Consider the following 24,277-nt stretch of genomic DNA (forward strand, 5'->3'; position numbering starts at 1 on the left):
AATAAAAATTTTTAAAGATTAGTTTGACTTGAGACAAAAAGTTTGATGGGAGACAATTAGTATGTGAAGATCAGCGTGCAGACTTCCGGCTATCGATGCTCGGCCTTCCAGAGCCAGTCAGTAGTCAGAGGGAGCTCCACATTCTTGTCTTTGTATCAGTGAAGGTAAATCGCAAATACGAGGACTCTATTTTCCTTCAGGAATAGCAGGCTGGATTGCTCTGGCTTAAATTTTGGAGTCCAAACTAATGGCCGACGTTCTGCAAGTGAAAATCAATTTCTACACCTCTGCTCTAGGAAGCTTTAGGTAGCTTCTACTGTTCTAAGGAAGACCACCAGAGAAGACCACAGAGAATACAGCCACTAGACTGTATTAGTGACCAAGACTTCACCGGACAATTGGTGTGTCCAAAAAGTGCAGTGTCCAGTCTGGTCTCCTGGCCCCTTTTAAGGCAGAACCCCCGCCTCCACCACCTTATTTGCTCAGGGGAGGGAAGTAACTCATGGTTCTTTCCTACAGGTGCAAGCCAAGCATGAAGTTACAGAAGCTAAAACAATATTGGTTTTTTTTTTTTTGTTTTTTTTTTTTGCCAGTCCTGGGCTTGAGCTCAGGGCCTGAGCACTGTCCTTGGACTTTCTCAAGGCTAGAGCTCTACCACTTGAGCATCAGCACCACTTCCGGCTTTTTTCTAGGTATGTGGTACCAAGGAATCGAACCCGGGTGTTCGTGCATGGTAGGCAAGCACTTTAACCACTAGGCCAACCTCCCGGCCCCTAAAACAATATTGTAAGCAAGCATGAGTGAGGCAAGCCGACAGCTCCCATGGCATTTCTATAACTACTATGATGCACATTTCTGTAACTCATTACTATGATTGTTTTCACAACCTGTTGCTTTGGTTGTTCTCTAGAAACAGAAAGACATAAAGGCTGGGGGTACAGCCCTCTAAAATGAAATCACAAAAACAAAATGAAGTTATAGAAGCTAAGAAAGTGAAAATTTACAAGGCCTATTACAGTATGACACCACAAATGTGGTGTCATATTTCCTGCTATTTCCTGCTACCTTTCTCTTGTTCATCGCCCCACCAGTCATCCAACTTATTTTTTAAAGCTCAGCAATTTATGCTGATCTGTTCTTTTCAGCTGATAACTGAGACTAGCTCTTATTTTTCCCTCAGATCCTGTTTAAAGTTGTTTTGCTTCTCTGTAAATGATAGTCTTCATTATTATTATTTTGTTAGTCAGGGGGCTTGAACTTAGGGCCTATGCACTGTCTCTGATCTTGTTTGCTTGAGGCTAGCACTCTACCCCTGTGAGCCACAGTGCCACTTCTAGTTTCTGAGTGGTTAATTGGAGATAAGAGCCTCATGGAGACTTTTCTGCCAGTGCTGGCTTCAAACTGCTATCCTCAAATCTCAGCCTTCTGAGCAGTTAGGATTACCGGCTCATGCCTGCAATCTCAGTTTAAAATAATTATTAACTTTATTGATTTTATTAGTGTTCATTGAGTTCCGGGGGTTTCACTGTGCTCATTCCACAGTGGTGTACAGCATGTTTCTGAACACACATATTATCTGTGTGTGTGTGTGTGTGTGTAACTGCCAGTTCTGGGGCTTGAACTCAGGGTCAGCGCCATGGTCCTTAGATTTTGGCCTTTACCACTTGAGCTCTACTTCCACCTTTTTTTTTCTGCTTAATTAGAGATAAGAATCTCTTTTTTTGAACTTCTCTGGCTGGGCTGGCTTTGAGTTGCACTTTAGATCTCAGCCTCCAGAGTAAGAAGCTAGGATTATAGATACTAGCGACTGGTGTCAAGCTTATGCTATCTTAAAAAAATATTTTCAGCAACTTTGCCAAGAGAAATCAGTCCCATTTTCTAGAGATGGAAATGAAGGTCAGAGCAATTAAAGGATGTGCCAAGAATGTATAGCTTCCTAAAAATGGCCGGAAGTTTGGCCTAGTGGTAGAGTGCTTCCCTAAGCAGGCACCAAGACCTGGATTCAATTTCTCAGTACCACCTACATAGAAAAAGCCAGAAGTGGTGCTGTGGCTCAAGTGGTAGAGCACTAGCCTTGAGGAAAGCCCAAGGACAGTGCTCAGCCCTGAGTTCAAGCCCCAGGGCTGGCAAAAAAATTAAAAATTAAAAAAATTCACTAAACCAGACAGATACTACCTAGGTGTATGAGAGCACCATATTCTTTGTACCACTGCTAAATTCTGAGTCAGAACCTATCAAAGACTGTTTACAAAAGACCCTGTTCCCTTGACTCTCTGTTCCTACAGATTCCCATGTAAAGATGAGGTGAGTCTGGCACTTTGCTTGGCTTTCTTCAGAGGCTTGAGAAGTACAGGTAGAGGACTCTAAAGGGAAGATGGTTGAATTTCTCTATCTTCTGGTCAATTTCTTGATTTCCATGTGGTAGCATGTACCATAATCAGACTTACAAAAGGGCCTGTTCTCTTTGGAATTTACTCAAGGTTGGTGATTATAACATATTAAAGGTTGGTTTGTACTTCCCTCCTAGTTTTCAACTGTATGAGGGAGATCCTGGAGCTTCAGAAATACCCTCAGAACAATGGGGGGAGGGGGGAGGAGGCGGGCACTTGTGTGAAGCACATGGTATGCAAGTGACTGGAGTTGGGACTAAACTATCTAAACCCACTCTTACATTAGCATTCTAGAAAAATCTTATCTTACAGTTAGACTATTTCTCCAGTCATGGATTTTGACAACTGCCTTTTCCTATGTAATGCTATGTAGATGTCAATATGATTTGCAATACAACCACAGCATGCATACACATGCGTGCATACACACATACATGCATGCATAAATACATAATACACTCATACATAAATGGACCCTAGAACTTACTACTGTTGCTGAGATTATCCCTTTCCTCAATCTCTGTGGCCTCCCTTATCCTCCAGTACCTCATTTTTGCATGGAAGTCAAAGCCATCTCTCCTCAGAGGCTCTTTATGTTGGAAACTGAGGAACTCTGAGGCTTTTCTCCTCAAAAATATTCCTTACGAGGCTAAAATTCCAAACATTTTTTTTGCCAGTCTTGGGGTTTGGACTCAGGGCCTGCACACTGTCCTTGAGCTTTCTGAAGGCTAGACCTCTACCACTTGAGCCACAGCATCACTTCTGGCTTTTTTCCTGTGTATGTGGTATCAAGGAAGACCTGGGTCTTTGTGCATGCTAGGCAAGGTCTCTTCTCAATTTGATAATTGGTAGGACTCCATATTGATTCAGAGTTTATTCTAGAAGCAAGAATATAAATGAATGAATAAATATAAGTAAATATATAGACAAATTAATATAAACAAAAGGAATATAAACAAATACATAAGTAGTATTATAAATTAGCATATTCTTGAAACTTAGCAAAGCCATGTATATTTTGTAGATGGATATGGAGAATATGTTAGGACTTTGGGTAAACTCAATCCATACATTTTTTGCATTTATGGGTTTTTCCACAGATACTAAATGATAGAACTTCAACAGAAAATAAAAGCTAGTTAGAGAAACTTCAAGATTGTTATTGTTATTATTTTTTGGCCAGCCCTGAGGGTTGAACTGAGGGCCTGGCCACCGTCTCTGAGCTTCTTAAGCTCAAGGCTAATAATCTACCACTTGAGCCACAGCACCACTTCTGGCCTTTTCTGTTTCTCTGGTACTGAGGAATCGAACACAGGGCTTCATGCATGTTAGGCCAGCGCTCTACTGCTAAGCCATATTTTGAGGCATCACAGGTAGCAGAGGAAAAATGTTAGTGTGAGTTAGTATAGCATTCTTCTTAGAAGTCTGTATTTGATAAGTAAAATACTTTCTTGATAATAGAAGCTACATGGTTATAAAGGGGAAGCAGAATGGGGTTTGAGGATTAGCTAATTTACCTAATAAATGGACAGGAATGTGGTGGCTGCCGTGTAGGAAGGACTAGGTAAATAGAGACTTGTGAGAAAACGAATTTGGCCAAGAATAACCCACTATCTTGTGGGAGATGAGTGCCCAGCCCTCCTAAGCCTGTGCCTAGGGCCCCGGCACAAGATGGCTAATGGTAAGCCTCTGAAATCCTAGAAAGAAAAAGGTTGTGAAGGGTATATAGGACTTTTCAGATGAGCAGTATCTGCCCCCTTTAAAGGCGTTTCACAGAAATGCAATCCAGCAACACTGAATATTCTTTGGATAGGAAGAGCTATGTGCGTACATGGCCATTATAGCTGTGCAAATTGAAAAATGTTTTGTCCTTAGCCAACTCCAGGTATATTGCCCCTCTAAATAAATTTTAAGATTTTTTAACAAAGGAAGAAGAGGTTTAAAAAAAGTATTTGAGTAGGCATTTAGCAAGACCTGCCAGAGATCAGCAGTGTATCTAGCACGCAGCCTCATCTCCGTATGGGATGAGATGTCATGGCTGACCACTAAGATGTTACTCTGTAAAGAACTAGTCACGGTCTTAGAAGCATCGGAAACGTTAATACAGAGTCACGTGGATCTTTCTAGAAACTTCTGGTAACACAGGCATTTTCCATTTCTATAAGATTTGTTGTCTGCTTATTTAACAAGTTTGTGGGATTTAAAAAAATACTAAAATTGCTTCAGATCATTCAGTGTCCTGAGTGACGTTGGGAGAAGCCAAACATTTGAACAGTGTTAACCAAGGCATCAGCTAAACTACAATGACATTCAGGAAAGAATGGCTTGATGTGTGACATTAAAATGCAGTTCCCTCGGCAACTGAGAGGGCGATACATTCAATAACGAAAGAGTTTCCATGAATTGCTGAAATCTTCCAGAATCTGCAGCACCTTTTATTTATTTTTCATTGACAGTTAAATTACCGCTTGAAAGCATCTGTTGACTAGAAAACAAATCCTCTATTTTGAGTAAACTAGACATCCTCCTCAAATAGCAACCACCTAATTGAGAGAGCTCAGGGGAAGGGATGTGCAATGGAAATGTGCCAGTGTACATCCCTGCCATCAGACATGGGTGGGTTGGAGATGACTTTGTGGATAGGTATTGATCGATGTCCAGATTGCCTGCCCCGGGTGACAGAGTGCCGTCCAGTGTCCTTAGCAAACATACAGAAGTTAGACCATCTTTCTCAGTGCTTTGTGACATTGAACAATTCTAGCCAGGAATGCAGCATATGGACTTTCAATAATAAATGCTACTAGTGAAGTGCATTTGTACCTTCTGAGAAATAATTCCCTATTTCAACACTTTCACAAAGTGCCTTCAAATCAGCTCATACGGCTTGCAAAACTGTCTTAGCTCACTTCTTATCATCAATTACTGAAGTTCTTGAAGCAAATGTACACTGACTTATGCTGTAACATCAGAACAATTTTAACTTCTGATCTTTAGTTCATGAGACGGAGCATGTTAAACCTCTCTGCCTCATTTTTTTCTAAGAGATTTTTTAAGAATTAAAACCTGGTAGCTGTGAGGGCTTGCTGCCAAGCAGAGCTGAGATTTGGCATGCAGAACCAGAGCCTCAGCCTTCCCACAAGGTGAAAAGATGCTGGACAGGGTCTGAAAGAACTGGGACGTGCAGGTGAGGCACCTGACTCTCTCAAATCTCCACCATGCGTGAGAAACCCAGGGACATTAGGAAAACACCACAAAAGACTTTACGCATGAGTATCAAAGGCGAGGAAGCTAAAATCTCATGTTCATTTTTGATGAAGACGAGGTTTAGGAGTATGTTGGGATAAGTGAGCAAGGTGGTCTGAGGTGAGGGAGACAGTGTTTGGAGATGAGGAAAAGTGAATCCTCCTGTATGGAATCAAACGTGTTAGCACTTTATAAAATGTGTATTTGGCAAATGGTGAACAAGTGCTGTGGTGGTGGAGGTGTGAGTCCTTTGATATCAAATGTCAGACTCATATGGGCTCAGAGGAGGCTGGTTGTTTTTCCAATTCCAGTTACCTCTAAGTACTAACTTTAGGCAACTATTATCATTGTAACTCACACCTTAGAGGATGCATTAGTGCATTGCAGACTTTCCACTGCTGTATACAAAATACCCGAGAGAACAACTTAAAGGAGGAATAGTTTATTTTGCTCATGGTTGCTTGACCCCATGGTCTAGTTAGAATGTTGTGGAGCTTGTGGTAGAGCTTCATCATCTCATGGTGGACAGGAAATAAAAGGCTAGGAAAGGCCTATCACCTTCAATCTGTTTTCCCCAGGTAGGGCCCACCTCCTCAAGTTTCCACCAGCTTTCTGAATAGCTGGGGACCAAATATTCCATACATGAGCCTGTGGAGATGTTGAAATAATAACAGATAGAGATGCTAATGGAAGTATTTTGCTTAGGTACAGCATCTCTAAAATCCATGATAAGAACAAATGACTACTATCTCACTTTGTTATCTGATATATTGAATTTATTTGTATTTGGATATTTGAAATTTGATAGGGAAGGGGGAAAAACCAAGATGGGTGGGGGGGTGTGGGGGGGGGAGGGAAATGGGTACCAAGACATGTGAAAGGGTATCAATGTATGTGAATTAATGCACCTTCTATCTGGCAAATATCATGTAACCCTTTTACTAATTACAATAAAAAAAATTTTTAAAAAAAGAACAAATGACTAAAAAAAGTGAAGCAAAGCATTTATTTAGGTTTCCCTTGGTTTCATTGCCTTCATTTTACAAGTAAATATATATCAAGAACTGGTATTAAAAGTAGTGATGTCTCAGTATTTGAAAAGGAAAGTCCCTTTTCAGAGAAAAAGTTTTATTATGGGGCCAGGAGTTTGGCCTGGTGGTAGAGTGCTTGCCTAGCATGCACAAAGGCCCGGGTTCAATTCCTTGGTATCACATACGTATAAAAAAGCTGGAAGTGGTGCTGAGGCTGAAGTGGTAGAGCTTTAGCCTTGAGAAAGTCCAAGGACAGTGCTCAGGCCCTGAGTTCAAGGCCAGGACTGGCAAAAAAAAAGTTTTATTAGAAACTCTCTTTGGGAAATACATATGTGTGTGTGTATATTAATGAAAACAAAGGATTTCTTTTTGTTGTGGTGGTGGTGGTGGTCATGAAGCTTGAACTCAGGGTCTGAGTGCTGTCCCTGAGCTTTTTCACCCAAGGCTTATGCTCTACCACTTTGAGCCATAACACTACTTCTGGTTTTCTGGTAGTTCACTGGAGACAAGAATCTCTTGGGCTTTCCTACCTGGGGTGACGTTGAACCAGATCCTCAGTTCTCCCTATCCTGAGTAGCTGTGTAGCTGAGTAGCACCTTCCTGTGTGCTGGTCCTGGGGCTTGAACTCAAGGCATGGGCACTGTCCATGAGCTTTTTCATTCGAAGCTAGCACTCTAATTAGAGATAAGAGTCTCACAGATTTTCTTGCCTGGGCTGGCTTTGAATCCTGATCCTTAGATCTCAGCCTCTTGAGTAGCTAGGATTACAGGCATACATTTTTATTTTCAGGGTTTTGTTTTGGTAGTGCTATAGTTGAAACACAAGGCCTCACAGGCACTTTACTGCTGGAGCCACATTTTCAGCTCTTTTTGCTTCCGTTGTTTTCCTGAGAGGGTTATCTGTTTTGCCTGTGTCCAAACCTTGATCCTGATCCTACTAGCTGTACCTTCTATGTAGCTGGGATTATAGGCATGAACCTTCATATCCGGCTTGTTAGCTGAGAGGCCTTAGCGGGTGTCTACCTGAAGTCCTACTGATCTGTTTCCCAAATACCATTATTTACCCCTTGATTTCTTCATTTCTTGGGGCTGGTAGTTTGGCCTAGTGGTAGAGTGCTTGCCTAATATGCATGAAGACCCGGGTTCGATTCCTTGGTACCACATATATAGAAAAAAAAGCTGGAAGTGGTGCTGAGGCTCAAGTGGTAGAGCTGTAACCTTGAGAAAGCCCAAGGACAGTGCTCAGGCAAAAAAAAAAAAAGTATTTCTCTTGGTATCTTTATTTTCACATGTTAAGTGTACAAGGACATCCCTTGAATGTTGTCTCCAAGTATGCTTGTAATCGTTTGAAACCAATGGTTAAATATCATCCGTGAACTAACAGTTCAGAACAATTAGATGCAAGAGTATTGTAGGATCTTGCCAATGAAGAAAAACATCAACTATTAGGAAAGTGGCAAAAAACATTTACAAAGGATATTTATATTAATTTATATAATTTTGTATCTGACAATTAACTTAAAACCCCATTGACATGAGTATACTTCATATACATCGATGTTGAGAATCAGCACCCGGGCTTGGGTTGGGCTCAGGTGGAAGAATGTCAGCCAGTGAGTGAAAGTAAGATCAGATAGCAAGCTGGAGTCCTGGCTTGAGATTTAAAATAAAGAAATGAAAATAAAGAACCCAGGACTGTTAGCATAGGCAGGTACTCTATACTTCTTCTTCTTCTTCTTTTTTTCTTACAAATAATTTGTTTCAGCTGTACTCAGCATTGAACCCAAGGTTCTGCACACAAAACCAAGTGCTGTACCACTCAAGCCATCCCCTGAACTCACCTATACTTCTTTTGTTTTAGACTGACAGGAACTCTGCTGCCAGATAATGTGCATATTTATTTTCTGAATGTTTTAAACAGGGTTTTGTATGAAGCAGATAGCCAATAAATATGAATTGCGAATTGCAATGACAGAGCTGCTTTATTAGTTTAGAATAATTCCAGAAGCTTCTATCCTGGCTTGTTTGATTCTAAGGCTATTAATACTTGTTTCTATGTCAGAACTCTCTGAAATTAATAATATAATATTAGTTTGTATACATTTTAAAACACATTTGGAATTATGGCATGATTGGTCAAGTAAGCAAAAATGCCTATTTGTTTTTAATCTCAGAGAAAACAGAACAGTATCACTAGTTGAGCCTAGTTGATCAATAGCATTTCACAATTTGTACTAACCCCTGGAGAGAGGAATGTCACGTCACTTTAAATTGATTAAATCCTGAATTTCCACAAAACCAAAGCTGGTTCCTTGTGAATCAGCTTTTTCTAGGGTCAAAGTTCCAGCCAGCACAAACATTAGTATGTAAAAGACTCTGCTTGCTTAAGTAGAGAAGCAAGGCAAGGAGTAGCAGAGAAAGGGCTCTGTATTATAATAAACTGGCCCATATAAGGTGTAAAGGGTTATCTCCTTAAAGAGCAAGCTTTCCTGGAAACTGGTTTAAGGGGGGCTTATGTAGTAGCTGAGTGATGGACGTCTGGTGGACTCTTTTGTGCTTTCCTGTGGAGGTTTGTAGCTCAAAGACACACATCTAATCCTAATCCCTCAATCCCTCATCAGGAGACAAGGGATTAGTTTCTCACTTCTCCAAATTTGATGAGCAAAGATCGTTATTTCCTTGACTATTCTTGTCATATTCATTTTCTTGTGTGCAGCTCCTTATGTGAAGGGCATAGCTGTCCTGAGGCCTTCTTGCTGACCACCAATAATGAAATGACACATTCTTTATCCGCTGATTGTTAAAGACAAAGATCACAAGACATTACTAACCAGGGAGGGAGGCCCACGTGTGGAGTCAGGCCTACACGTATTCACAAATACTATTCTCCTCCTACACATTAGGCTGCTTAATGTGACACAGGGAAGACAACGGCCAGATGACTCTCTACTGTATCTGGTTTGTTGGGCACATTTTTTCTTTTTCTTTTTCTTTTGCCAGTCCTGGCTTGAACTCAGGGCCTGAGCACTGTCTCCTCAGGTTTTCTCAAGGCTAGCTCTCTACCACTTGAGCCACAGCACCACTTCTGGCCTTTTCTGTGTATGTAGTACCGAGAAATTGAACCCAGGGCTTCATGCATGCTAGTCAAGCACGCTAGCACTAGGCCATGCTGCCGGCCCTGATTGGACACATTTTAAACTATTCAGCAGTTAAGTCACAGTATTCCCTGGCGTGTGTGTGTGTGCGCGCCTGGGACTTGAACTCGGGGCCTGGGGCTGTCTCTGTTCAAGACTAGAGCCCTACCCCTTTAGTCACAGCTCCACTTCCACCTTTTTGTGGGGGTAGTTTAGTGGTAGTCACGCTGTGGTCTCAGCCTCCTGAGTAGCCAGGATTACAGAAGTGAGCCATTGGCAGCCCCCCTCCTTCTCTTGCTTTTAAACCCCGAATTCAGCTGTAATCCCAGCTCTTCACGGGGCTGAAGTGTGAGACTTGGGGTTCAAAGCCAGCCTGGCTTTGACCGATTATCTTATCATGGGCTTTTCAGGGTTCTCTTCTCCAGCAGCCGAGGCCACAGGACCGGGGTACTTCTCATTTCCCTTGGGAAAAGTGGGGCTCCGGATCCCAGTTGCCTGCCTCTCCATAGCCAAGGCAGAGTTTAGGGGCCACCGCTCAGGGCGGGGCCGGGGGCGGAGCGAGCGCCAGTGACGCACAAGCCTCTGGCCAATAGGAGCACCCGCGGCGCCGGCCGCCCCGCGCCCCTATAAAGAGGCGGCGCCCGGGCTCGCCAGCTGGCGGCTGCTCGGCGCGTCCCGGCGGGCTGGGCTGTCCCCGGGGACTCGGGCCACAGGTCGCTGTCGCTCGCGGTCGCCAGCCAAGTTCAGCCGCAGGCCTTGAAAGTCCCTGGGTGGGAGGTCGGAGTCCATGGAGCAGGGCCCGGTACCGCCGGAGAAGCCGCGGGGCACCAGGTGCACCAATGGGTTCCGGGAGCGGGCGCCGTCACTGCCCGGGTCCAACCGGTCCCCGGCCGAGAGGTCCCCGCGGATCTCCGCTGCCACCAAGACTTCGCAGCCGGCCGACGACTGGAAGAGCGCGCGGCCCCGCAGCGAGGAGGATAACGAGCTGAACCTCCCCACCCTGGCGGCCGCCTACTCGTCCATCCTGCGCTCGCTGGGCGAGGACCCCCAGCGGCAGGGGCTGCTCAAGACGCCCTGGAGGGCGGCCACCGCCATGCAGTTCTTCACCAAGGGCTACCAGGAGACCATCTCAGGTGGGCGCGCGCCCCCGGGGAGGGGCGGCTGAGCCAGCGCGGGGGCGCCGGACCTTTCCCGAGTTGCTTCGTTCTTGACCCAAGGCTGTCACCCTACGAACCTCCGCCCGGGGCGCGCCGACCGCGCTCGCGCCCCGTGGGCTCCCCGGGCCGGGGGCCGCCTCCACCACCGGGACGTCAGCCGTAGCTGATTTGTTTGGTTTTGGTGTGTGTGAGAGGGGGAGGAGGGGCACGTGTGTCTCCTCCAGAGCATGGGGTCGCCTGGTGGAATCGCTGTCCACCCCTCCTGAGCTCCCAGCAGGCCGACACCTGGAGTCCCCCTCGCCTGAGCGCACAGAGCGTGTCCGGGACCCACCTCGGGCACCCAACCCCAGCACCTGCTGCAGTGACAGTTTCTGGGTCTGTCACTTTTTTCCCCTGAGATGCCCCGATTGTTTCCTGGGATGTGATTCCCCCCCCAGGGGATCCTAAGTCACCTTTATACCCTGATTTGCCCTGCCGCCTGGGATCCTGGGGCGAGGTGGGATTCTTTTCTATCCTCCTCGTTAAGTTAACCCTGGTGAAGAACGTTCCTAACATTTGGCACTTTGGGGGCCAGGGCTTTCCTGGAGTTTGAGGTGCAGGACTTCTTGGGCTACTTGGCCTCCTGACAGTCTTCTTCCTCTTCCTTTCTCCAAAGAAATAAAAGCAACTCCCTGCCGCTGCTCCAGGAGTGGAGTCTAGGAGGCATGTTGAGTAGCCCTGGGATTGCTGTCCTTGACCTCTCTCCCCATCCCCTAATCGGCAGGGTGGACCCAGGGCTGGTGGGCTGGCAGTGTGGGTGGTGGCGCCTAGGCCGGGTGAAGGGGAAGTGGGAAAATGCCTGTTTGTCCCTGAGCAGTATAGGTTTTTGTTACTGTTTATTATTCTTGTCATTGGGCTTGAAGTCAGAGTCTAAGTGCTGTCCCTGAGCTTTTATGCTCAAGGCTAGTGCTCTACTACTTTGAGCCACAGTTCTACCTCCAGTTTTCTGGTGACTAATTGGACTTTTCTTGCCTGGGCTGGCTAATCCTCAGATTAGAGGCGTGTGCCATCAGCTCCCATCATCATCATCATCATCATCATCATCATCATCATCATCACCACCACTATTATTATTCTTCTGGCTTCTTATGCTGGGTCCAGAAACATTTCGTTTCACATAATTTGTGTACCTGGGTGACATTTCTTTGTTTAGCTGAAGAAGCCTATGGCTTTCTCCTAGAAAAACAGTGCTACTTTGAAAGGTACCTCCCCCAGCCTGTCCCTGTCATTTCCCTGAAAGAGTGTGGAACAACTCAGAACACATCCTGAAGAGAACAGTCATTTCTTTCCAGTTTCCCCACCCCCAAGGAAGGGGGGGAAAGTAGAGGGAGGGAAGGGCGGAGCCTCCAAAGGAAATACTGCCACACCTAAAGCCAAGATACGGACCTCTTATTTTGTATTGGGTTCTGTTGTTTTTTACTCCTGGATGGCAGAGTTTGGGGAGGGTGGTCTCAAAAAGCAGCTTCAAGATGCAAAGATGAAGAACAAGCATTCAGTTTTCTGGGAGTTCAGCTTTGGGAAAGATAGGTTGCTGTGCAGTTTAAGATGTACTGATGTACTGAAGAAGGACTTCTTTTTTTTACCCCCCTCTTTAGTACAGGTATTGGGGCTTGAATTCAGGGTCAGGGCATTGTCTTTTAGGGTTTTTTTTTTTTCTCAAAGCTCGTGCTCTTCCATTTGAGCCGCAGCTCCATTTCTGGCCTTTTTATAGTTAATTGGAGATAAGAATCTCAGACTTTTCCTGGTTTTGAACCTTGATCCTCAGATCTTAGCTTCCTGAGTAGCTAGGATCCCAGGTGTGAGCCACTAGCACCCAGCATGAAGGCTCTTATTGGGGCCTTGCTCATTCTGCCTCTTGCAGACATAGAAGGTAGCATTGCTCAAGAAAGTGGTCATCTTTCTACAACTTAGCAGGGATCTCACTGGGAGAGATTGGTCTCAGAATTATCTACTGAAGTACCTGTTTACTTGAGAAATGGTGAACAGAAGCTTGTCTCATGAGCCAAGATTCAACTAAAGAGGGCTAGGAATTCAAAGGGACCTCATTCCACCTTAGAAAACATTTTTAATTAATTGTTAATTTATTGTGAATTATGTCCATGGGCACAGAAGATAGAAGATTAGTGACTGCCCACTGGGAAAGAGGGAGGAATGGGGAATGGATAGGAGGTTTCCTTTAGGGTGATATAAATTATCACTAGTGTAAAGATGTTTGTGAATGCTACAGAGTCGCACATTTTAGAATGGTAAAAGTGAAGTCTTTTTATGGATATTTTACCATAGCAAAAAGTTTGCAGATCCTTTAAGATTAAGATTGATAGCAATTAATTGAATTGTTTAATAGACTAAGTGCTTTATGTGAATCATCTTGCTTAATCCTCAACTTTTAGGTATACACAGTTTTCTTATCTCCAGAAAAGGAAATGGAGGCAGCTGGGTGAACAGTTTCAATATCATAGGCAACATACCTGTTCAGCTCTCAGGTACTTCCTTCCTTAGCATGAAACACAGTGAGATGAATCCATGCACCCTGTCTACCAAGTATTCCTGTGAGCCAAATCACTAGAATTAAAAACAAAAAGTGAGGCAGAATGGATTAGATCACTCTATCATAAGGGAAGATATTGTGAGACTGTTTTAAGAAACTTCTATGTAGGAGTGTGTGTGTGTGTGTTCTTGAGTATGTGTGCATTTCTTGTTACGAGTTGTTGTCAAAACTTTAAAAGCCTCCAGAGGAGGGTCATGTTTAAAGATTTATGTTGGTTTTTATTTTTTAGACATATAATTAAAAAGAGAACAATGAGAGGACAGGAAGAATGATGTGAAACCTGAAGAAATGGATCAGAAATGGTGGTGGTCCTTGTGTTAGATGGGAGAGAGAGAGAAGGAAGTCTCCTGGTGGATATGAGAGTCAGTTACACATCTTTAAATCTGTAAAAAATACAGAAGAGTGCTAGAGAAAACAATCCTGAACAATCCCAACTTTCAGTTTGAGACATTAAGTCAATGACTACAATAGCTTATTTCTAAATAGGAATAAACTTTGTGACTTACTGTTTTTTGGCAGTACTAAGACTGAACTCAGGGACTTCAAGCTTGCAACCTCTTTTGCCTTGGTTATTTTCAAGGCAGAGTCTTGATTTACATTTGATCTTCTACTTGTGAGGACCACTGTGCCCAGCCAGCCATTGGTTGAAATGAATCTCATGAACCTTTATGTCCAGGCTGGCCACGAACCATGATCCTCTAATCTCCTCCTCAGTAGCTCACTTTCTTAGGGATAGGGAATATATGGCTTGATGACGGTATAAATCATTTGGTTTGGCCCTGCCAGAGGCGACCACAGGCAGGAGCTTTTTTTTGTTCCCACAGCAATTTCCATACCAGCTAACATCACATACCAAATGGACTTTGCTTGTACTGGGCAGTATTTCTTACTGAGTTACTGCTCCAGTCCCAGTACTCCTTTTTTTTTTAAACAAGTACTGGGGCTTGAACTCAGTGCTTGTGCGATAACATTAGCTTTTCTGCTTAAGGCTGATACTTTACCACTTGAGCCATAGTTCCACTTCTAGCTTTTTGGTGTTTAATTGAAGATAAAAGTCTCATGGACATTTCTACCCAGGCTGACTTTGAACCACTATTCTCTGACAGCCTCCTGAATAGCTACAGGTCTGAGGCGCTAGTCCCCAGTCCACCATTTATTAATTTAATTACATTCACAATATTTTCTAGTAAGATCAAGCTATAACGTACTTGAGTTATAGTAAGTTAATGTAATTGTTTTTGGAGGAGGGATCAATTCAACTCATACAAGTCCTACATACTAAATAAGATAGTGGGAATTAATATATATATATTAAAGTATTGAGTGCTGGGCACTAAATGCTGAGAACAGAATGAACAAAGCTGAATATAGTTTCTGCCTTCAAATGGAATTCTAAGTCTCTTGGAGGAAAGAGTCATTAGAGAATCACAGGAAAGAGAAATATGACAGAAACAAAATTCAGAGCATTTAGCAAAGGAACTTGATCTACTAGGGAGCATGGCTGGGACGGGTGACACTTGAGCTGACTGGGGTTTGAACAACAGCTATGTTGATTATTCACTAGTTATTAGGTCCTGTTTTGATCTTGCTTGATCTTCACAGATGCCTTATAGAGCCTCTCATATTGCAATTGTATAAACAGGAAACTGAGGCACAGAAGCACTTCTTCCTGCAGATAGTTTCCTAAAAATAATGGAGGTGGGATGATAATGAGAATCACGATGATCTCTGACTTCATATTTCATTTGGCCATAATGTTTTACTAAGCCATTAGAATCTCTTCTTTCTCTTTTGCATACTTGTTTTCTCAGTCCAGATTTACAAAGTTCATGTTCTGGCACCTTTCCTCTCCCCAGGACTCATTTGCAGTTGATACGTTGTCATCTGAATTCAACCTTGGGATGAAGCAGTCTGCATGCAGTGTTAAAGTTCACCAGGAGAGGGCCCCTGACGAGGCACCGGATCCTACATTAGAAATCTGGGATTTATATGAGCAGCACTTCATCTAGTGATGCAAATAAACGTTTTCTAGTCAGCTAAAAGTCTCTATTAAGTGGTTGGTAATCACATTAGGGGATTACCTAGATTGAGTTAATGAGGAGGATTATTTGAGGGACATCTCTTATAGTCTAGACTGTATTTTTTTTTAATTTTTCTTGTCAGGGGTGATGTATAGAGGGGTTAGAGTTATATACATAATGTAGTGACAATGTTCTTGTCAAACACTCTCACCCCCTCCCATGTTTTCCACTCACTTTCCCTCCCCCTGCCTTGCTATATTCTTCAAAGCTAGGTTTTAGACCCTTTAGAACACAGGGTTTGTCCATCTCATCTTCATATCTTTAGCAAATTGGCCAGTACATGTAGTGGGCTTGATGAATAGCAGAGTGAATTTCTTCTTCTTTTTTTTTTGCCAGTCCTGGGCTTGAGCTCAGGGCCTGAGCACTGTCCATGGGCTTTCCCCAGGCTAGAGCTCTACCACTTGAGCCTCAGCACCACTTCCGGCTTTTTTCTATGTATGTGGTACTGAGGAATCGAACCTGGGTCTTCATGCATGCTAGGCAAGCACTTTAACCACTAGGCCAAACTCCCGGCCCTAGGGACTCCTTCTTAACTTAGAATCATGTTAGGATTGCAAGTTTTCACTGTGTTCAAATGTATACAAAACATTTTTTTTTTTTTTTGCCAGTCCTGGGCTTGAGCTCAGGGCCTGAGCACTGCCCTTGGACTTTCTCAAGGCTAGAGCTCTACCACTTGAGCCTCAGCACCACTTCCAGCTTTTTTCTATGTATGTGGTACTGAGGAATCGAACCTGGGTCTTTGTGCATACTAGCAAGCACTTTAACCACTAGGCCAAACTCCTGGCCCTACACAAAACATTTGTAAGGAGCTTTTGGGTCCCGGTGGTGCAGCCTCAGCAATAATCCCTCCCCTTCCTCCACCCTATCTGTCTGCTTTATCCCTCCTGCCCATAATCCTCCTCATAGAAATAGATCAGTAGGATTTCTGTAAATCACAGAAATCAAAGAAAGTCATTTCATGGATAAATACTTCACTATTTCTCTGAAATGCACTTAAAATTAACAGTAACTCTTTGATATCATATACCTGACAAGTGTTCTTATTTCTCTAAATTTCTCTGAGCCTGGGTGTTATCCCTGAGCTCTTTGCTCAAGGCTGCTCCACCACCTTGAGCCACCATTCCACTTCCAGTTTTCTGGAGATTAATTAGAGATAAGAAGGCACCAGAGCCGAGAGATCCAAGAGTATAAATGTTGGGGGGGGGGTGGAGCAATTTTACAAAGAAGCTGTCTTCAACTAGAGTTGTTCGGTTCTAAAAATCTCTGAGAAAATCCATCTTTTCAGTTTTGCATCCTTGGGATAACCCTCGGTGGTTGCAGAGTCCTGATGGAGACAGGGTTGTCCTGTGCAGGGCCTGTGGAGGGCAGGGTCTGTAGAGGGAGTGTACAGGGAACAACCAGGTTAAACAGCATGTACTCTGCTGCTTACCCTGCTGGAACTCCCTTCTCCTCCATTCAGTTCCAGAGATGCCTCTTCCATTGAGCAACTCCTCTCCAGAGGAAAACTACTAGAGACCAGTCCATTATGCTGCATCCAGAGGCAATGGAATGGAGTCCTTTGATTACTCTATAGTCTATTCATTCTTCTCTAGCTTTATTGTTAGCTGTGGATCTCTTTCACCTGGATGTAAGACATCTGGTGTTCAAGAATAGGAGAAAAAAACCTAGGTAGCTATTATGTATTTTAAACCATTTTTAATACATTGAGTTTTAACAATTATTATGGAATGAAAAGTTGTAGTGACATATTGAGCACATGGTAGTATTAGCATGTACATATTATGTGGAATGACTGTTCAAGCTATCTGACACGAAGGGTTGAGACATTGTAGACTTGAGCCAAATAACCTGGTATTTGAAATCTTCAAAAATATCAACTGTGTGGCTTACCTACTGTGCCTCAGTTGTCTCATCTGAGAAGCAGGTTCACTAGTCCTGTACTCCATCCACAGGGCTACTGTGAGGGCTGATGTGTCTATTGAACGCTAAGGAAGCTGGCATGACTTCACTGAACACCGTGTCTTCAAGGTTCACCTGTAGTAACATCATTTCACAGGACAAAACCTGTGCCATTCTCGTTTTACTAGTAACTTATTCCGTATTCTTTTATGTGTGTGTGTGGGGGGGGGCTGCTCTTGGGACTTGAACTCAGGGCCTGACCTGGGCTCTTTTGCTCAAGAATAGCAATCTGCCACTGTAACCATGGCTCTACTTCTAGCTTTGGGGTGGTTAATTGGAGACAGGAGTCTCATGGACTTTCATGCCCAGGCTGACTTCGAACCATAATCCTCAGATCTCAGCTTCTTGAGTTGCTAGAATTACAGGCATGAGCCTTTACCATTGGCATTCTTATATATTCTTCAATTCATAAGTGTTGTGCTGTGTTTCCTTATTTGAAAATTTTTTTAGGTCTGATATATGCTGTGTGAGTGTGTGTGTGTATTTATCAAACACCAACTCTGTGCAGGACCTTGAGTTTGAGTTTAAGGGGAAGCAAGGATGATTGATCAGGTTTTGCCAGGGAACCCATGGTACATTCTTTCAGGGACTAGACACCAACTTCCTGGAGGGAGAAACAAAAGGAGTTCCATGTGGTCAGAAAGAAAGTAGGTACTACTGGCAGAGAGACTAGAAAGCACACATTAGCATCAAGTAAATTTGAACTGAACCTGGAAAAAATTAGTTTAATAAAAAATAACAAAGGCTCATGCCTATAATCCTAGCTACTCAAGAGGCTGAGATCTGATGACTGATTTTCAAAGGCAGTTCAGGAGAGTCTCATCTCCAGTTAACCAGCACAACGCTGTAAGTGTGAATGTGGCTCAAGTGGCAAGGTGGTAAGGTTTTGAGTGATAAGTCAAGTGAAAGCATAAGGTTCCAAGTTCCACCCATAGTACTGGTACACATACTCAGAAAAGTTAGGGAGATCCCAATTCAACCAATAAGTCAGATATGGTGGTGTGTAATGGAAAATGACATTTGTCTGATGAGTTCGAATTCTGCTGGGTTTTTTTTTGTTTTGTTTTGTTTTGTTTTGCCAGTCCTGGGCTTGAGCTCAGGGCCTGAGCACTGTCCTTGGACTTTCTCAAGGCTAGAGCTCTACCACTTGAGCCTCAGCACCACTTCTGGCTTTTTACTATGTGTGTGGTACCAAGGAATCGAACCCGGGTCTTCATGCATGCTAGGCAAGCACTCTACCACTAGGCCAAACTCCCTGCCCCTCTGCTGTTTCTTTATCTTGCTCTCCTCATGACTCAGTTTTCTTACAGTGTATGCCTGTGAGCACAGCTATGAAAAGAGGCTCTTGTTAGGAGAACTGAGGTCTGACACCAGCCAGAACATGAAGCCTTATCTGAAAAAAAAAAATACTAAAGTGAAAAGGAATGGGGTCATAGCTCAAGTGGTAGAGTGCCTGCCTAGCAAGCACAAGACCTTGAGCCCAATTCCAAAAAGAGTTCATTCTGGTGTGGTCAACCCTTTTGATGAATTTTACCTGTGCACATGTTGCTACCTGATCTAGTCTTTATAATCTACTCATTCATTTTTTATCTGCATATATTCTTTCTTATTCATCCCCTGGTTATTCATGCTCCCATGTCCTGATCCTCCTTCAGCCTGAAATCTTCAGACTCTGACTTCCCTTCCGTCACCACTGTTACAGTAAGTAGCCACCTTAACTTGGTTTGTCCTGCTAACTAGCACATCCTCCTCCGGTGTGTGGACACCCAAGGTTTCTTCCTTGGGGGAAACATTTCACTGATACTCTGTTTTTCCTTGCCATGACTATGAGGTTGTATTTATGCTATAACCTAGTAGCTACAAATTTTCTTTGTCAGCCTTGGTGCTTGAACTCAGGGCCTGTCCTTGGGCTTTCTTCAAGGCTAAACACTCTACCACTTGAGTCACAGCACCACTTCCACTTTTCTATGTATGTGCTACCAGAGGAATCGAACCCAGGTCTTCATGCATGCTAGGCAAGCACTCTTACCACTAGGCCAAACTCCTGCCCCCCCCCCCTTTTTATTTTTTTAGGGATGAAATTGCTTATGAGAGGGGCAAATCCTGAGCTGCTTCTTTGGTGTGCTGGAAATTTCAGATGACTGATTCTAAGCTCTATTTGGTGTTTAGTATGCCAAGAAAATTCCCATTCATAAAATGGGAAGAACACTGAGGCTGAGCTAGCCACAGCATCCTTGCTGACTGGAGTGTGAGCCCGGACAACTCACTCTGGTTCTGTCTGCAGGGAGCACAGCTGGCCTTGCGAGGGTTTGCAGTGCTGTTGGGCTGGTTGACTTCTAGCAGATGAGGGCACAGCAAACACCTCGGTTTCTTTCGCCAGTGGTGCTGTTTTCCCTGGAAATGGTAACAGAGTGGGAACTGTTTCTATAGTAACAGGAATCTTTTCTTGAGATGCAGATGTTCTGAAAAGGTTCTTCACCTTTAGGGTCTGTGGACTTGAAACCTGTAGGCCTTTGATTAGAAGAAGCCTTTATTTAGACTCCCCTCTCTGCTCCTTGCTGGAGTGCTGCAGTCACTCCTACCAGACAATAACCAAGTGTTACATTTACTAGCACTTGCGATTTCAGTCTATTAATGAGGGCTTTCTAGCAACTGGAAAAGCAGTCACTAAATTTTTTGTGGTATAAAATTTCCAGACAAAAAATAGACAAAATTGTGTAATGGACACATATATATCCACCACCTACACAAAACTATATAATGGCACATTGCACACAACCTAAATACAAATGAACATTTTGCCATTTTGGCATAGTCTGTTCTTTTACAGGTAGTAAAGCAGTGACATGTATTTAGAGGTAAAATGTCACCCTAAAGAAAGAAAGTTTGTTTTTGGGGGGGCTCAGAGGATGGCAGGGTCTCACTGTGTAGCTCAGGCTGAACCTGGTACCCACCTGGTTTGTTTTTCCTCTTAACAACTTACTCCAAACATTAAAATGAATTGTTAATCACTTATCCTATCCAATGCCTAATCTATGTGTGCATTTCTCCAGTTGTCCCAAATGGCTTTCAGTAATGGTTTTTAACTGTACCTACTCTCCTCACCCATAACCACTCCCCATCCAAGCTAGAAAGTTATTTCCCCTTGGTGATGGTCTAATTTTGTTTCTTGTTTCCTTTATCTTACTTCTCTTCTCTCACAGGAAATGGAAGTTAAGTCTAAAGATTTGTTTAACAAGTACAAATGCTATAAACCTCAAATGGTGTCATACCAGGAGACACATTTGAGCTTGAAGATGTAAAGACTTATGGTTGGTATTAAGAGTAATTTTCTCTCTTTTCCTCTTCTTCCCTCTCCCCTCCCTCTCCTTTTTCCTCTGTCCTCCCTCCCTCTTTCCTGGTGCTAGGGTTCAGACTCAGGGCTCCATGCTCTTGCTTATCTTTTTCACTCAAGGTTGGTGCTCTACCACTTGAGCTACAGCTTTTTAGTGGTTAATTGGACATTAAAATCTCACTGACTTGTCCCTAGGCTGGTTTCAAACCTCAATCCTCAGATCTCAGCCTTCTGAGAGGCTAGGATTACAAGTGTGTACCACTAATGCCTGTCTGTCTGTCGTCTGTCTGCAATCTGTCTGTCATCTGTCTGCAATCTGTCTGTCTTCTTCTTCTTCTTCTTCTTCTTCTTCTTCTTCTTCTTCTTCTTCCTCTTCTTCCTCTTCTTCTTCCTCTTCCTCCTCCTCCTCCTCCTCCTCCTCCTCCTCCTCCTCTCCTCCTCCTCCTCCTCCTCCTCCTCCTCCTCCTCCTCCTCCTCCTCCTCCTCCTTCTCCTCCTCCTCCTCCTCCTCCTCCTTTTATTTGTTGGTCATGGGGCTTGAACTCTGGGCCTGGGCGCTGTCCCTGAGCTCATCAGCTCAAGGCTACCACCCTGCCCCTTGAGCTACAGTGCCCTTCCTCCAGTGCTTCTTGATCAGAATAACCATCCATCTTTCCATTCCATCTCTTCCCTCCCCTAGACTTCATGTTTTCCACTTCCTTTACTAGATATGTACATTGAGGGTTGTGATTGTTATTCTCGTTCCTTTGGCATTCATCTTCCCCTTGCACTAATCCCCTCTTCAGTCCCCTTTCAGCTTTCTTGATATTCATTTTGTTAAACTGTTACATATTCTCCTGTGTATGTTTACACAGGAGGTTATATTTTTAGGTCTAATTTTATTTTATGAATGTGTAGCATTGTTCTACTTGATTTAGGGGGATCATGTTCCACCTACATGCTTTTCCAAGGATTTATTTATAAATGAGGCTTTCGTTGCTGGATCTTATTGTAGGGTGTAGCTCTGTCGTCAAACTGAGTCATTCATAGTTAGTGCTCAGCTTTTGCATTTACCTTCACGGCTGTACCTGGAGGCTTCTTATGTTCTCTTTGCCTCATGAGTTCCTTTATCTTAAAATCTATTTTAAGGAAGTGAATTGCAGGGTCAAAATGGACGTATCAATTGGATAAACATATGTGATCTATGTTTAACTCCAGCTTCATGCATGGGATTCCAGGACTTTCTGGAAACTCCGAAAGCCTTATATAAACGACTACCCCCAGCAGCTAATATAACCCAAATGGGTTGGGAAATAAGCTCACATAACCATAGTACTAAAAGCTATACTTAAATAAGTGCTATGTGCCAATAGAGGCAGCTCTGATGTTAGCTGGTACTAGGATGGCTTGGCCAGTGACGTATTGCTTTCTCCATCAGTCAGGCTTAGCTGTTTCTTCTTGTGAGTTACTTGAGTTAGTTCAATTCCAGAAGTATATAGAGACTTCTTGCCCTCGGCAGCATTCTCACTCTCCCCTTTTCCTTCTCTTGTTAGTTGTAAAACCAGTAGGGGTTTAAGACCAGGGAGGGGTTCTAACTAACAGGCTACTATGCAATATTGGATGCTGTCTTTGTTTAGTCCTTGCTGGCTCAAGAAATTTATACATTTAAACTGACATTGCATGACGGTGGTATAGACAAAACTTTCACTTTGGGTTATGACTAACAGTAAGAAATAGAGTGCCACAAAACCTCGTTTCCAGGGTTACCTTCTTGCTGCTGATAACAAGCAGGAAATTAAAACAATCTGTGATAGTGTTTTGTTCTTATTATCCCAAGATGGTAGCTTTCAGATATGTTAGAGCATAAGTAAATATAGCTGGGGACTTTATTACTGAAGAAAAAATAATTTAGCCAGGCCAACTTTATAGAGTGGGTTCAATTTAATGAAATAGGATATAGGCAACACATCAATGTTTTATTACCACACAAAGATTGAATTACATGAAGGTTCCAGGTTTATTCTTTTGATTTTGAGTATGTAAATATTTGCATGAGTTCAAACTCAAAACTGTTTGATAAATTATATTCAGTGATGGCTCATTTCCATCTCTGTTCAGAATGGCATGTGACATTAAAACCTCTTCTGTTCTGTAGTCAGACAGGTAAAGAAGCCACCATGAAGTACAATGCCAACTTACTTTTATAAAATAGATAGGTGCCAGGTGTCGATTGCTCACACCCATAATCTTAGCTACTCAGGAGGCTGAAATCTGAGGACTGCAATTCAAAGCTAGCTCCGCTGGGAAAGTCTGTAAGACTGTTATCTCCAATTAGCCATCAAAAAAGCTGAAAGTAGCTGGGAACCAGTGGCTCATGACTGTAATTCTAGCTGCTCAGGAGGCTGAGATATGAGGATACCTGTTCAAAGCCAGCTTGGGCAGGAAAGTCTGTGAGACTCCTATCTCCAATTAACTACCAGAAAATCAGAAGTGGAGCTGTAGCTTAAAGTGGTAGAGTGTTAGTCTTGAGCAGAAGAGCTCAGAGATAGTGCCACCCAGGTCCTGACTTCAAGACCCATGACCACCACCAACAAACAAAAAGGCTTAAAGTAGAGTGACTCAAGAGAGAGTGCACCAGCTATGAGTGCTTAGTACCCGAGCCCCAGTACCAGCACCAAAAAAAAAAAAACATAGAAAAAAAGTTCTTTAGAGATAACCATTACTACTTTCTCTTTGATTAATCTTTGCATCCTTACGCTTTGCAGCTGAGTGTGTGTGTGTGTGTGTGTGTGTGTGTGTGTGTGTGTGTGTGTGTGTGTGTTCCTCTCCCTCTTCCACTTTCGGTACATGAAAGATCACTTTCTGAACTAGGACTTAAAGTTGTTTTTTTTGTTTTCTGTTGTTTTTGTCAATTGTGGGCCTAGGTGCTGTTCCTGAGCTCTTTTGCTCAGGGCTAGCACTCTACCGCTTTGAGCCACAGCTCCACTACTGGTTTTCAGGTGGTTAATTGGAGATAAGCGTCTCACAGCTAGGTGCAAATGGTTCTCACCTGTAAACCTAGATACTTCAGAGGCTGAGATAGGAGGATCCCTGTTAAGAAAGCTTGGGCTGGAAAGTTCTAGAGGCTTTTATTTCCATTTAACTGCCAGAGCATTAAAAGTTGCATCATGGCTCAAGTGATAGAGTGCTAACCTTAAACACAAAGAGGCTCAAGGACAGTTTCCAGGCCCAGAGTTCAAGCCCCACAACTGACAAAAACAAAAACACAAAAGCAAACAAAACAAAACAAAAAAACCCAAAACAGACTTTTCCTACCTTGACTAGCTTCAAACCAGGTTATTCAGATCGCAGTCTCCTGAGTAGCTAGGATTACAGGCTTGAGCC

At 43.4% G+C, this 24,277-nt stretch overlaps 1 protein-coding gene across 1 annotated transcript in view; it reads left to right on the forward strand.

Moving 5' to 3' along the window:
- Nucleotides 1-10,571: 10,571 nt before the first annotated feature.
- Nucleotides 10,572-24,277, forward strand: part of Gch1 (GTP cyclohydrolase 1) — a 35,778-nt gene continuing 22,072 nt past the window's right edge. Inside the window, exon 1 of the mRNA XM_090345009.1 lies at nt 10,572-10,930. Coding sequence (XP_090201135.1) covers nt 10,585-10,930 — 346 coding nt within the window. The 5' untranslated portion in view covers nt 10,572-10,584. The remainder of the gene's footprint in view (nt 10,931-24,277) is intronic.

The sequence above is a fragment of the Megascapheus bottae genome, chromosome 14 (genome assembly GCF_031878675.1).
Source record: "Megascapheus bottae isolate mThoBot1 chromosome 14, mThoBot2.hap1, whole genome shotgun sequence".
Taxonomy (NCBI): domain Eukaryota; kingdom Metazoa; phylum Chordata; class Mammalia; order Rodentia; family Geomyidae; genus Megascapheus; species Megascapheus bottae.